This window comes from Amphiprion ocellaris, chromosome 9 (assembly GCF_022539595.1).
Source record: "Amphiprion ocellaris isolate individual 3 ecotype Okinawa chromosome 9, ASM2253959v1, whole genome shotgun sequence".
Taxonomy (NCBI): domain Eukaryota; kingdom Metazoa; phylum Chordata; class Actinopteri; family Pomacentridae; genus Amphiprion; species Amphiprion ocellaris.
This window is the reverse complement of record NC_072774.1, coordinates 26,692,086-26,706,236: the sequence shown is the minus strand read 5'-3', so window position 1 is coordinate 26,706,236 and position 14,151 is coordinate 26,692,086. Positions and strand designations below refer to the sequence as shown.

The 14,151-nt window shown below is 41.5% G+C and overlaps 1 protein-coding gene across 2 annotated transcripts in view; it reads left to right on the top strand.

The window, feature by feature from the left end:
• The window catches only part of LOC111589160 (eukaryotic translation initiation factor 3 subunit H), a 59,014-nt gene extending 45,213 nt beyond the window's left edge, over nucleotides 1-13,801 (top strand). For both annotated transcript variants that reach the window (XM_023299912.3, XM_055013948.1), the window contains exons 6-8: nucleotides 7,452-7,572; nucleotides 12,869-13,001; nucleotides 13,490-13,801. In XM_023299912.3, the coding sequence (XP_023155680.1) occupies nucleotides 7,452-7,572; nucleotides 12,869-13,001; nucleotides 13,490-13,584 (349 nt within the window). In that variant the 3' untranslated portion in view covers nucleotides 13,585-13,801. The remainder of the gene's footprint in view (nucleotides 1-7,451; nucleotides 7,573-12,868; nucleotides 13,002-13,489) is intronic.
• Nucleotides 13,802-14,151: the final 350 nt, after the last annotated feature.

Below are 14,151 nucleotides of genomic sequence, written 5' to 3'. Positions count from 1 at the left end.
CTTTTCGCGGGAGGTGTTGGCTTTATTAAAAAAGATTAGAATTAACACCAGCATAATCCTTTAAACCTGTGTTAAAAAAGACTGCCCTGTAGTACCAGATGGGTGATCCAGTATTGGGACATCTCAAAACAAAATGTGTTGACTTGCCAATCATTGAAATATTCTCACATGACAGTTGAAGATTTCTTGCTGCATGGTGAATCTTTTAGGGATAAAGTAAAGCATAACAGTAATTTATTGTTTGGATAACTGCCAACAGGCATATTCTAGTTTTTAGATATGTTTGACCACTTATCTGATTTCACCAACTTGTCCCCTTGTGATATTATTCAATGTTTGATTGGGATATCCAGTCCTAACATAGGTACAACAAATGCCACGTCTAAATGTCCCAGCATATTTATTCAGACATGTCTCTAAACCCAGGACCTGCCGCCATACTTGGTGTTCCATCACTAATGAGCACAATACGAACAAATATCACCCCACCATATCAACTCACAGTCTGGCTCTCTACGTCTCGCATTTATGTCTCAGAGGCTCTCAGCATCAGTCTCAGGAGAATTTATCAGCAATCATTTATGGAGATAAACCGCTGCAAGTGGAGCAACAGCTGTGAAGCTGCTAATCAAAAAGCTTCCCAGGGGCAGGTGTGAGAAATTAGCACAATAACGACTCCAAGTGCTGATTTATACACTGTTCCAGCACAAAACATTCTTTGCTCACTTGCACACTGCAGTGAAGCATGTCAGGAGTTGTGATTGTTCTCATCTGTGTCCTTTAACACAAGTGAGCCATGACTTAATGAAGGCTGCTGTGTACACAGCTCTGTAGAATGGATTCAGTTTCATTCATTTTTAATTATAAAGCGCCCAGCCATAGCATATGTCATCCCAGGGCACTTGACTTAGTAAGGTCAAGACCTTACAGTATTGTGGGGAGAAACCCAACAATTCCCCCTCAAGCAAACACTTGCAAACAGTGAGGAAGAAAAACTCCTAACAGGAATAAACCTTGGGCAGAACCAGACTCTGGGTGGGTGACTGTCTGCTTCGATTGGTCGAAATGACAGGAGAGCGGCGAGAGGAAAGAGACGATAAATAATAAACACTGGGCGGGTTGGTGAGACCAACACCCACAGATCAGAAACATGCAGCTCCAGAGCCAGAGAGACCTGCAGAAAGGTACAAGGAGATGGAGGACAGAGAGGACAAGATGCCGAGTTAATGACATGCAGTGGTAGCATATAAATGCATGAGTGGCCAACCTAACTTCACACTAACACCAGCAATTTGGTACAAATTGCCAAATAGACTGAAGGAGAAAATGTCACCTTTCTTGCATATTATTCCCTTTTTTCAAATTACTACGCTGAAGTTGAAGCATAGCTTTTGATATCGCCTGAAATGGAGCAGAAGCAGAGCGGCCCTCCCCATTGGTTTCCCTTCATGACCACCGATGGGATGTCTGGCAAGATAAAATTGTTTCCTGAAGTTGTCAGATTGCTGCGCAGCTCCGTCCTTGTATTGGATTGTAGCGTCCATCTCTCTACATCTTCCGCTGACAGCCCCACCCTTTTCTCCTCATTTCCACCTCTTCAAAAAAAGTAAACGATAATGGGTTTTATTTAATGTTTTTCCTTTTGTCTCATTTTCCAATCTGCAGCCTCATTCATCAATGTCATCTATGTCTAAGGCTGAGTGAGTGCAGTTTCACTCTGGCGACCAGGGTTGTTCTTACCACAGATGATGATGTTGATCGTGGTGATGGATTGCATGAATGTAAATTCATCTGTGGAGCCTTTTCCCCCTCAAACAGCCTTGAAATGGCGCCATATTTGCAATGTTACAAAATTGACTGTATTTATGTCAGGTCACGATGCATTTCTCATGTGGGCTTCTTTCATGGTCCTGACACATCTTTAAAATTTCTTGCTCAGACAGTGAAATATAAATCATCATCCTTTAAACTTAATATTTGCTTTTTGCCTTTTGTGCCAAGTTGTTCAGTCCAATCCCTCTTGTTCTTGTCTGAGCCATATATTTGGCCTTCGGCATTATATTGTTGGACAAGGAAAGAGTATGTAAACATAACTTTCCAGACCAGACTACTCTGAAATAATAAGGTTAAGGGGCCTGAGTGCAGGTAGACGGGAGAAGAATTGTAAAACTTAGCTGTGGAAGTCAGGCAAGTGAATTAGGTGACAGAAATGTTGCTGTGAATGAAAATAAAAAGACTAAACTTGATCCATTGAGATAGACCTTAAGAGGGGGGTATTTTTGAGCAGGCGCCAATAATAGTTCCTCTTCTGATAGTTCCATCTCCTTTTTGGACTGAAATAATGATAATGGGCAGGAAGCAGGGATAGATGGATTTAAACTTAAAATGAATGGGCTATAGGGTATTCAGTCACAGAAGGTGTTGTCGTTTGTTCCAAATGCAATACAAATCTGTCTGAAAATCTCATTTCTATGCATGCTTTTATCTTTGCATTTTTTACCATGATAATACTAGACACTTAAGTTGGAACATTTATCTATAGTGGATTTCATGTCCTATTTGAAGCAACTTATTCAGCTACATAAGCAAGCCGGCAGTCCATGTTGTGCCATAGTCCATCAGTTAAAAAGACCCCATCAGAACAAAACACTCATTCGAAGAATGGAAGTCATTTCCTTGGCAGCTTTGTTAAGCAACTCCCCTCTGAACTTTCAATTTACTGAATGTCAGCCAATTTTTGCTCCGACATCAATACAGTTTTAGAGTTTGTCCTCTGTTGTCCTGTGTGAATATGAGCATGTGGGCGCGAGCATGCATACGGTACACTGTTTGGGCTGCCACTGAACCAGGCTTTAAAACAGAATGAGTGATGATAGCAAATCCCTAGATAGACTTTGATTTCTAATTCAGTATTGATCAGAAAACTCACTGACCTGCCTGAATAATTTAACCCTTTGGAGTTTTATGGCCCGGCGCTGCAGTGTCCAGTGTATTATTCAGTGTGCAATTTAAACAACCATGCGTAACTATTAACATTCAATATTTGCGTGTTTGGAAAAACTTCTAAGCAGTAGTGCGACTCTTGCACAGTCAGGGTTTTGCAAATGTCTGGTAAAAAATGAACAACTTGGAAAACTCCATCTCCTGATAATGACAGTGAGATGTGGAAAAAAAAAAACTTGAGTGTGTGGATTGTTGTTTTTTTGTTACGTTGAATATTTTAACTCTGCTGTCAAAGTTCCCTATTGTTGTCATTTGCTGCTACACAAACTCTCCAAATCTCACAGTCAAAATCAACAACAAAGGACACTGATAACTAAATGAAACAAAATCCAGTACATTGCACCAAATCTCTCACACACTCACACATACTATGTCTAGTTCAAGCATCTGACACATCCATAAACGACAGATGTTTTGAAGGATCCTGCTCCGACTAAATGATTTCCTTCGCATATATTATGCATGCACACCACACAAATTAGCCACCATATTGCTTGATGAAATAGTCTTAAATGGGCTTTCGTCAGCGAAAATCAATTCTGACACAGTCAGAGGGACACAGTAGGAAAGTGTTATGCCGAGATTTGGTCCTGGGCCATCAGTTTTCATGTTTACTGCCGTGGGTTGACAAACTGATCACACAACAGTCCTCGCAGACAAACATGGCTGTACTGGAAATAGTTCAGGCAGTCTAGATTATGGAAATAACTGTGGGGCTACTGAACATCATGCACTTTTCATGAGATGTTTTTATTTTGATTCAAAATGTTAAAAGTGAAACGCTTGAAGTAGTTAAATCTGACTAGAACCAATTTGCTGTATTCATCTGTTCACACTTTGTGCATAAAAGTATGCAGTAGAAGGACAAAAGGCAGGCGGTTAAACAAATTATTTGATCACTTGAATTAACACACATCTCACGCAGGTGCAAAATTGCAGTGTAGATAATGTCACAGTTCGTCATGGCATGTGAAAATGGAACTATAAATCATCATCAGCAGTGTTCATACAGTTATCTGCATGCCTGTGGTTTCTCTGTGTGTGTTTGCATGTAAATGTAATTAAGGTGTTTGCCGTTGATGGCAGCTAATGCTAAGCTGAGAAAATCATAAGTCTTGAGGATGTGCATATATTTTCAAGCCGTAGGAATCGGGAATTTTATGCACTCATTTAGTTCCACAGATGTCATTTCTTTTTTTTACACTATGCCTAAATACAAGCGGCTAATAAAGCAGTAAAATGCCAGCGTGCACGACAGTGTTTCTGAAAGCACTGAAATCCCTAACTTTTATTTGCAGTATACATTTATATAATATGATTACATTTTTTCCAACTGTTTAATGCCAATAACCTTTAATGACAAACTGAAAACATGTCTTTAGTTGGGGGTTTTTTGTAAACGTGTCAAAAATCCAAAACTGAAATCTGTTCCTGACAAAAGTGTTTAGACCTTTTCCCTCTGGCACTCCTTGTTTGTCTGTTTAGTTTTATAAGCCTTGAGATCTGTCTAGAACCACCTGGGGCAAACAGAATTGACTAGTAGAGTTTGGAAATGCACTGAACTGTGTGTCGAAGATGTAGGATTCACACAGTTCGAATGTGAGGACGAATCCAAGCCACGAAGTCCAAGGAAGTCTCTTCAGACTAAACAATGTAACTGTAACCGGCTAGCAAATAAGACTCTGTAGTTTTTCTGTTGAATCTGCAGTATGTGAAGCAGAGTTAGTTTGACCAGGAGGAGGGGATTAGCTGTGGCAGTATATTAGCTGGTTCACCTACATGCTTTGCTCACTGCTCAGTGAACCTTTGTCGTATGGTTGTAGGTACCACACTGGAGAAATAGAGCGCAATTTTAAGTGATTTTCAGCTATGTTTTTGGTTATACATGTTTAGTGCTGAGTTTATGAAAACCATACTCCAATATTAGATTTAGGTGTTTAGAATTATTCTAATAATTACTGAATATCACAGTAAGGAGAAGTGTAATAGAAACAACAAAAAATGATAGTTAGGTCTAACTACTTTCCACTTTTATTCAAATACAAAAACTATTTTGCTGTGTCAACAAATGCTAGTTGGCTCTTTGCACCCTCAGTGCAAGTCAGGGAGAGGGTAGAAAAAACATTTTCAAAGATTTAAGTATTCCTGAGAGCACAGCGACCTGAGTAATTGTGAAACTAAAGAAGTTTGAGACCACAAGGAGTCAATGAAGAACTTTATTGAAAGGACTCTGAGAGCATGAGAGAAATGGCTGTAAGATGTGATGAGTCACAGACTGAACTATTGAGGCAGAATTTCAAGATCTGTGACTGTGAAGAACACCAGCTCATCATCTGGGTAATATCACCGCTACAGTGAAACATGGTGGTGGCAGCATCATGATGTGGAGATGCTGGTCAGCAGCAGGGACAGAGAGACGAATCAGAAATGAGGGAAGCATGAATGCAGAGAAACTCTAGAGAGCAGAAACCTGAGACTGGGGCGACGGTTCACCTTTCAGCATGGCAGTGAACCAGAATTTAAAGCCAAGACAATACAGGAGGGCTTCAGGGGCAAGTCTCTCACTGTCCTTTAGTGGCCCAGACAAAGCTCAAGCTTAAAGCTCACAGAACATGTGTGGAGAGACCTGGAGATAGCACTTCACAGACGCTTTCCATCCAGTCTGATAAAGCTTGACGGGATTTCGAGGAAAAATGGGATAAACTGTGGAAATCCAGGCTTGTAGAGACTTACTCAAGAAGGCTGAAAGCTTTAATTTGTGCCAAAAGGACCTTTGTAAAGTAATGAATTGAGTGAGTGGTTTTAAGTTTAGCTTTACGGGGAAAATTCCAAATTCATCGTTTAAAATTGAGTTTAAATTTACATCAAAAACTTTGCAAAAAGTGAAAGAAAAGTACTTTCTAAAAGGTGACCGCATTTGCATTTCATTGGAATTGCAGAGAGCTGAAGAATTGAATACAAAACAAATTGATTAGATGAATTAGTACAGTTCGGGTCATTTCTATTCTCACGGGACACGAGTTTCTGAATTTCTCAAACCAAACAATGGTAAAAGTTACTGTTTTGTTTTTCATTTAAGACTTTGCAGAGTCTAAGAAAGTGAGGCTGACTTTCTTGATGACTTTTTAGCTTGTTACAGAAGACAGAAAGCATGAGGAGCCAGAAGAGTAAGAGAGGAATATTGATTTCTGAAATTATTAATTGAAAAATCTCACAGCAGTGGGGAAAATAAGTAAAAACACTTTCTACTCTTCCTCCGCATGTTGACACAAACAGTGAAACACACATACAACACAGTTACATCAGCACAAGTGAGCACACAGCCAAAATATACACAGTGTTGGCAGTTCCTGCGGGTATGGTTGTCATTTAAATAAACAGTAAGAGTCTGCTTTCCCACAGTACATGCTGCATTATGTAGCACCCAAACATTCATAAATGAAACAATGTAACTCCACAGAGGAACGTACAAGAGGGATACAACGTGAAGTAGAACACTGCAGCCTTGTCAAGGTTGAACTTAAGGCAGTAGTGAGACATCCTGTTGTAAGTGGGGCTCATGGGAGGAGGGAGAGGAGTGATGCTGGTAGCGTTGTGTTGTGGATGTTGTCAGTGTGGCAGTGTTGAGAAAAGATGAGGGATGTGATACCAGAGCAGAAAGATGTAGCAGAGGGGCAAGAGGAACAGTCCTGAGGTCTGAGTGCTGTCAGAACTCGAGGAGAGAGGTTTCATGACAGGTGTCTTTCAGGACAGATGAGAGAAACATATTGTATTTGGGAGTGAATCAAAGATCAGCTCAGAGTAGATGGAAGGCATAGACAATACGTGTTTTCAGTTCAGTGTGCATTGTGGGTTTAGTATCAAAGGAAAGAGGATGAGTCTTCATTGACATTTTTGACATTATCTGAGTTGACTTGAAGTAACTCCAAGACACCTGTTCGGTATTTAAAAGCATTGTTGTGGCATTTGCATTTGAACCAGTTATTAATACATGTTCTTGTTTATGCTCAAATAGGCAGAGGTGGCACATTTGCACTATTCAGCAAAGACCTTCAGGAAGCATAACAAATCAGGGTTTCCTCTTCCAGGACTAACAGACTAACAGGGCAGCTGTGGCTCAGGAGGTATCTCAGATCATCCACAGGTGTTCAGGCTCTGCCTCAATCTCCAGCTCCTCCTGGCTACTTGTTAAAGTGTCCTTCAGCAAGACTCTGAACCACAAATTGCTCTAGGTGGCCGGGGCATGGTGTGTGATTGAGTGCATGGGTGAAAGAGAGCCAAAGTGTTCAAAACAAAATCATTATGTCAATGCATGTAGCAGTAAAATTGAAATAAAGTGAAATAGTGAAGATAGCCTTAGTGGCTCATAAAATGCGAGCACAATGCATGTCATTGCATCTCATGGTATGAGAACTTTTTGAATGACATTCTGACAATTTTTCTTCCAGCAACCACTTGGAGAAGAGCCTTCAGCTTCTGATGGACAGAGTGGATGACATGAGCCAAGACATTGTCAAATACAACACCTACAGCCGCAACCTGAGTAAGCAACAGCAGCAGAAGCACCAGGTAAATCACTCACACACACACACACACACACACACACACACACACACACACATATATATACACACACATTTATACACATTCAGAAACCAAAGCGCACATGCCACCTACACCATGAAGCAGAAACATCAGCTCTCTAGCATGCATATAAGGAACACATATACGCACGCACGCACGCACGCACGCACACACACACACCCACACACACACACACACACACACACACACACACACACACACACACACACACACACACACACACACACACATTCAGCAGGAGTCTCAGCAGGAAAACAGCAGGTATATTTCTGTCAGACATGGACACAACCAATTGCAGCTATAATCACAGCAGGCAAGCAGCAGAAGCACTGGGTAGCACAAACACACACAGAAATATGATCCTTCAGGCTCATACACATACATAGACCCACTGAGGATACACAGCAGTAACTACAGTAAACAGCAAATGTCAAATATGCGGTTTATAAACATTTACTAACATTTATATCTGAATGCTTCATGTGCTGAACATGGGATTTGTATCGTGCAATTCCAACATACGGTATCTGTACAGCAGGTTAGATGTCATTGAAGAGCCAAATGTATGCAAAAGTTGCTGTGTTCTGAGTTCGACTGTTTTGCTCTGGACCTTAACTCTGTGTCAAAATATCTAACATCACATGCAAGCCGTTCTAAGCCTTTTTAGAGGGGAAAGAACAACAAAAAACCCACTGCAGATTCAGGCATTTGAAGGAGGACACTCTACTGTCACAGTCGGGGGTCCACACACGAAAAGCAGCATTAAAAAAAAAAAGGTGAAACTTTTTCCACCATATGAGCATGACCATGACAGTTTTCAAGAGCTGTTCTGCAGAGTTTTGCCAGGGGATTTAACAACAGAGGCTGCACTGACTTGAAAATGTTAATTTGTCGGCAATAAGAAAATCACCAAAACCACCAACATCAGCACCCAGAAACTTCAAGGAAAGTCACAGGCAGGTTCAAAAGTAATTTCTGTTGTTGTGAGTTTACACTAATGTGATAAGAATGACTAATGTTAAAGCTTTAACATCTGTCTTCATGTTATCATCACTCACCTCACTGCAGTTGCTGATTGCCCACAGCAGATCAGAATGACTTCCATTTCAGACAACCTTCTCCTCCATCTGCTGCATTACTTTTCCTGTCAAGGAACAAGTTATTTTCATCACTTTTCAGGCTGATTCTGGGATACAGTCACCGCAGCATTAATGCTTATGGGAAGACGAGGAGGTTAACAGTTAAAATACCGCTGACATGCAGGGAGAGCTGATAGATAAGACCCTAAAACTGTTATTAGTAAATCAAGTCTTTCTCGATTCTAATGAGCAAGACAAAACCCTCTGCTGTTGCTCTGTCTGTGCACGTCGCAAACTCACAAGTTCATTGAACCCTGTGAGTCATCTGCCACTTTCAAGTTAATTTTACTATCTTTAATTAAAACTCTTGTCTTCACAAGGGCTAGAAATACACGTTGCATCTTGTTTTTTCCCCATAACAACAGACTATCCAGATTTTCCATTAATTAATATGACACCAAGGGAAAAAAGGCATTTTGCATTATGGAGATTTTGTGTATAGTCACATGTATCTCATCATAAAATGCTGGCAGTAGAGATATCTTTTCATAATTGTGTAGGGGAGATTGTCTGGAATCAGGTAGTATGAGAACTATGATGTTGGAAAGCTCTATGACTTAGAAATTGCAAAAAATATGTTCTTAGTGACAAACAGAAAATTACTGTCATGATTTGATTCACTGAAGTGAATGACCTACTTGCAAAAGTGCCAAACCACAAAAATTCAAAGTTATTTTTCATGCCAGTGCTTTGTTGCACTGACAAGTTCCTAGCATTGTTGGAAAGGTCAAGTTGATGTACGATGCCCCAGCAACATATTCTTCCAGTGCAATTCACCTCAGAAGAAAGGATACGACTTTGGACGCAAATGTGTCCGTCTGGTCATGAGGGTTAAAAGCACAGACAGATCACTTTGTAAAACACAAATAAACAAACACAGCTGCGCCTCGTGTGTAAAGACGCAAAGATGCTCACACCACCTACAAGCACAAAGTCAGCCAGAAGAGCTAAAAAGACCAGAACAAAACATACACAGACAGATAAGGAGTGAGTCACACACCATCTGCAACTACAACCTCGGCCAGATGCATCATAAACATCCGGCAACACATGCAAACACAAACGGTCACGCACATTACTCAGGAAAAACGGAAGCACAGAGGCGCAAGGTGACTCACTAGTGTGTGCTCGAACGCACACCTACATCAAAACAGCTCCGTTGTTCTGCCGTTATTCTCCGCCAGTGGAAATGAGAAAACGTCTGAAGTATTAATGTTGATCCCGGCTGAGTCATCATCATCTCTGCCGACAGCGGACAAACTAACAGCTACGTTCACATACTTGAGGCACACTTCCAGCAAACATGCATCTGCGGCCACAGGTAGTCCGACGTATGCACACGTAGAAGACAAACACACATTTGTATCTATACATCCGCAGGGTCATCACACACTGCAGCCATTATGATCCATCATCATCTCCATACTGACCTTCTCATCATCGCAGCCCCTCTAGCCTTACCCCCGACACACACACACATGCACACACACACACACACACACAGCCTCATGTCATACACACACAACATCAGACAGTCCCTCTAATAGTGTCTAGATTTTCCATGTTTCACATGATTCTCTACAATGAACAAATGGCTCACACGGAGAGAAAGAAAGCGAGCCTCTATTAAACCTTTCAGACATCTACAGTACTTGCTCCATGTAATCTTGTGCTATTGACCCTGCTGCTTCCCGGACAAATGGAACCTTATTAATCATCATAGAAAGTTGCAAAAAGGCGTTGTGCTGAGAGAGCTCCATTTTTCATTTGCAGCCTGCGGAATTTAGTAAATAGCGGGTTCCCAGGCACAATCTGTGGCCAAGCTAGTCTTTGTAACAGGATACGTACGTCTCACTCCACCTGATTTATTCATTCTCTGGCTTTCACAGAGGCAGCCAACTCTTTGCAGTAGATTAGGTATGGCGCAGTGTGTTAATCCCGTGACTCAGCAATCAAGATTTATGGTCAAAATAGGATTCATGTATAGTTAAACGATGTAACAGTATTCTTTATGAATCTTATAATACTGTGTTTTACATTGAACAAGTAAACACAAGAAAGGCAAGACAAATCGTGGTTGAAGAGTGCATTTGGTTGTAGTAGATGCTAATTAAATGCAAAACCAAAGAGAAATCCGGGGGAATAAAGGTCATCAGTTAAAACCAAAGACAGGTGAGAGACTGAAATAAAGTGGTTGAAGCATCAGTGGTGTGATGCTGAGGTGACTGGACCCCAATTTAAAAAGAGACCAGTGGAAAAGCATGCAAAAATTAATTTTTAAATACGGGAGAACTGAGCCGAAGGGAACCAGAAGATAATTACACGTAATCCAAAATGTGGTCGACACAAACAGACCCTGAGAGAGAAAACACTAACACAAGCAGCAACGTGATACTTTATCAATTAATAAGCAGCTCTGGTAGAAAAGAGCTGAAAACATGATAATATTCTCCGGAGAACCATTGTGAAGTCGTTTTTAAACTAAAACCAAAACTAATTCATTTATATGATTCAAAGATTAATTTGTAAAAATAATTGAGTTGTTTTCATCTCCTAAACCAAAAATAAATATTCAGAAGCCTGCTGGACTCTAAAAATAATAGCTGTCCATTTCTGTCTGTAAATCAAATGCAAATAGTAATTGTCAATTATTAGCAGATATTTTGTACAGTGGCTCCAGTCTGCAGCGATTGTTATCTCACCAAGAGATTAGCGCTGTTAGTATGTTTGGATAAATTGGATATTAAACAGATTTATACGCGAACTACACACCAGATCTGATTAGACCGTAATATAGACTCCAGTGACTATAATTTGGTTCCGGTTTGACTCAGGTAATTATGAGATTTCAAGTAATAAGTCGAAGGATTCACATTTTCAGAAACACACCATCCCCAGCACAGAGCCTGTCGGTTCCAGCAGCCTGCTGTGGTGATGCTTCTCAGCAGCAGCCCTGAAGAGCTTTTGAAGGCGGAGGGTAAAATAAACACAGCAAAATACCGAGGTGTCCGGCTGCAGTTTGTACGAGACCTGCTTGGACAGGATTATTTTCTACCAAGACATCAACCTCAAACATAGAGCGTTAGCCGCACAGGAGTCCAGACTGCAGTCCAATTCACACTTTGTGGCAGGAGGTGGAAAAACTGCTGTTCACACAAAGTACCGATGCAGGATGACAGCGATTGAGGAGTTTTTGAAGAATTACTGGTGGAAAACAGCATCTAAAGGTGCTTCTGCTGTGCTGATTCGAAGGAGATTGTTTTATGTTTGTGCTTTAAAATACTTCCAGACACTCTGTGCGTATATTATATATGAAAAGCAGTGTTAGATTGTTTCTAGAACTGGTACACAATTATACATTATGATTACGCTCGGTCATGCTGTGACACATTGGCAAGAAAATAAAAACAGAGATGGTTCATTTGAGCAGAGAGTTCTATTTTTCATCCTCATATTGTTTATCTTAGCTCTTTTTGTCAGCTTCAGTCACCCATAAAGGTGTGTTGTGGGATGTCTGGTTGAAAGCACTCCAGTTGCTCCCACTGCGTTCTCCCCCCTTGTTTGCCACAAACTCCCCTACACCAGTCTGGATCAGTCTTTCCGCCGTCTTGCCAAATTAACAAGGCTTTTAGGATCTCCAGAGACCCAGCACCTCGCTGATTTACCGACTGTCAGACCTCCACAAATCACTCCATTCCTGTCAGCACTTATATCTCCTCTTTTTCTCTCCCCATCTCTTTTTTCATCACCGTTTCTCTACGTCTCACTTCCTGTCTATTACTGTTTCCATTGCCTGCCTATTTTTTTTTTACTCTTACTATCTGCTGCTGCTTTGTGCTCTCCTCTACATGTCTCTCTCCTCCTGTTACTTTGCCTTTTCCTCTTCCTGACTTCCTTACTTTTTTGTTCCTCCCACTCCTCCCCTTCCTGTCGTCATTATTTCACCCTTTCTCTTTACTTCACATGCTCATCCTGTCTTTTCTCACCTCCACCCCACTTCCCTTCCTCTTTTATCCGTTCCCATTCCACACTCCCCTCTCTCCGTGCTATATCTTTTTTGTTTTTGTCCTCTCTCCCCTCTGTCCGCCCCCGCTAATTCCACCTTCCCGTGTCCCCTCCAGTACCTCCAGAGGCGGCAGCAGGAGAACGCCCAGCGGCAGAGCAGAGGAGAGCCGCCGCTGCCTGAGGAGGACATCACCAAAATGTTCAAGCCCCCCCAGCCGCCACCACGCATGGACACGCTGCTTATTGCAGGTACGCACACACACACACATGCACGCTCATCGTGCACGGCCAGCGATCGCCATCAACACCAGACACCCTCCTCCCCCCTCTTTCTCCAAACTCCATCAGCCGCCTCTGCTCCCCTCTCAGGAGCTCAGGTTCTGTTTTGTAATTATCTCCGCCATTATCTTGAAATTACATTAATTTAAGTTTATTGACTCAATCTCCAACTCGACCGCCTCTTTCCCTGCTGCTTTCGCGCCGCTCAGCTCTCCTCCGCCTTTTTGACAACATTGCGATGCTTCCATTTGCTCCGTTCAACACTAATTTGATGTTTTGCTGCTGTTTCCCCTCCCACCCCCGCCTGTTTGTGTGCAAAAAAAAAAAATGGAATACATGTGTGTATCCATGTATGTCTCTATGTATGTATGTATGCGTGTTTCTATGCATGTTTGCGTGGGTGTGTGTTTGTGCTTCGGTGTCGGGGTGCGTGGATGCGTGTGGCTACCCTCCAACAGGGCAAATTAACAACTACTGCCAGAATGTGAAGGAGTTCACCTCGCAGAACCTCGGGAAGCTGTTCATGGCGGAGGCGCTCCAAGGCCACAACTAGACCAGATACAATAGAGTGAAACAATCTGCGAAAAGCAGGAAGTGCGCAGAGCGAGGGTAGCAGAAGAGGCAACGGGATGCAAACCAACTTGGCGACGACTGGGGGGGCATCTGCCATCATTTGTTTTCTAACAGTTCATTTGTTTTTATGCCTAATTCCAACTTGGATACAAAATTGTCTTTAATTATCATTTAAATAAAAAAGTCTTGCATCTCCACATCTTCTGCCTCCTTGTGTTTTATCACAGTTGTTCCATCTTCTGCTTTTAATGGTAATTAAAGCATATTGTACCGAACATTCTTGGACATTGTTTTCAGTTTTGCTGTACAAAAGATTTGATTTTCTGCCAAACATTACTATGCTGAAATGGAGTTTGCTCATAATACAAAGATAATTATACAGCACAATATTGAAGTCTCATTTTATTGCTACATGCTTCTCGTTCTGCAGTCCAAACATCAAGCAGGAAACGGCAATTATCAGTGGGTTTGCTGTGAGTTGGTTCACATGGTGAAAACAATGATTTACTTGTATCAGAGAAAGTTAGGTGTCAAATCAAATGCCAGC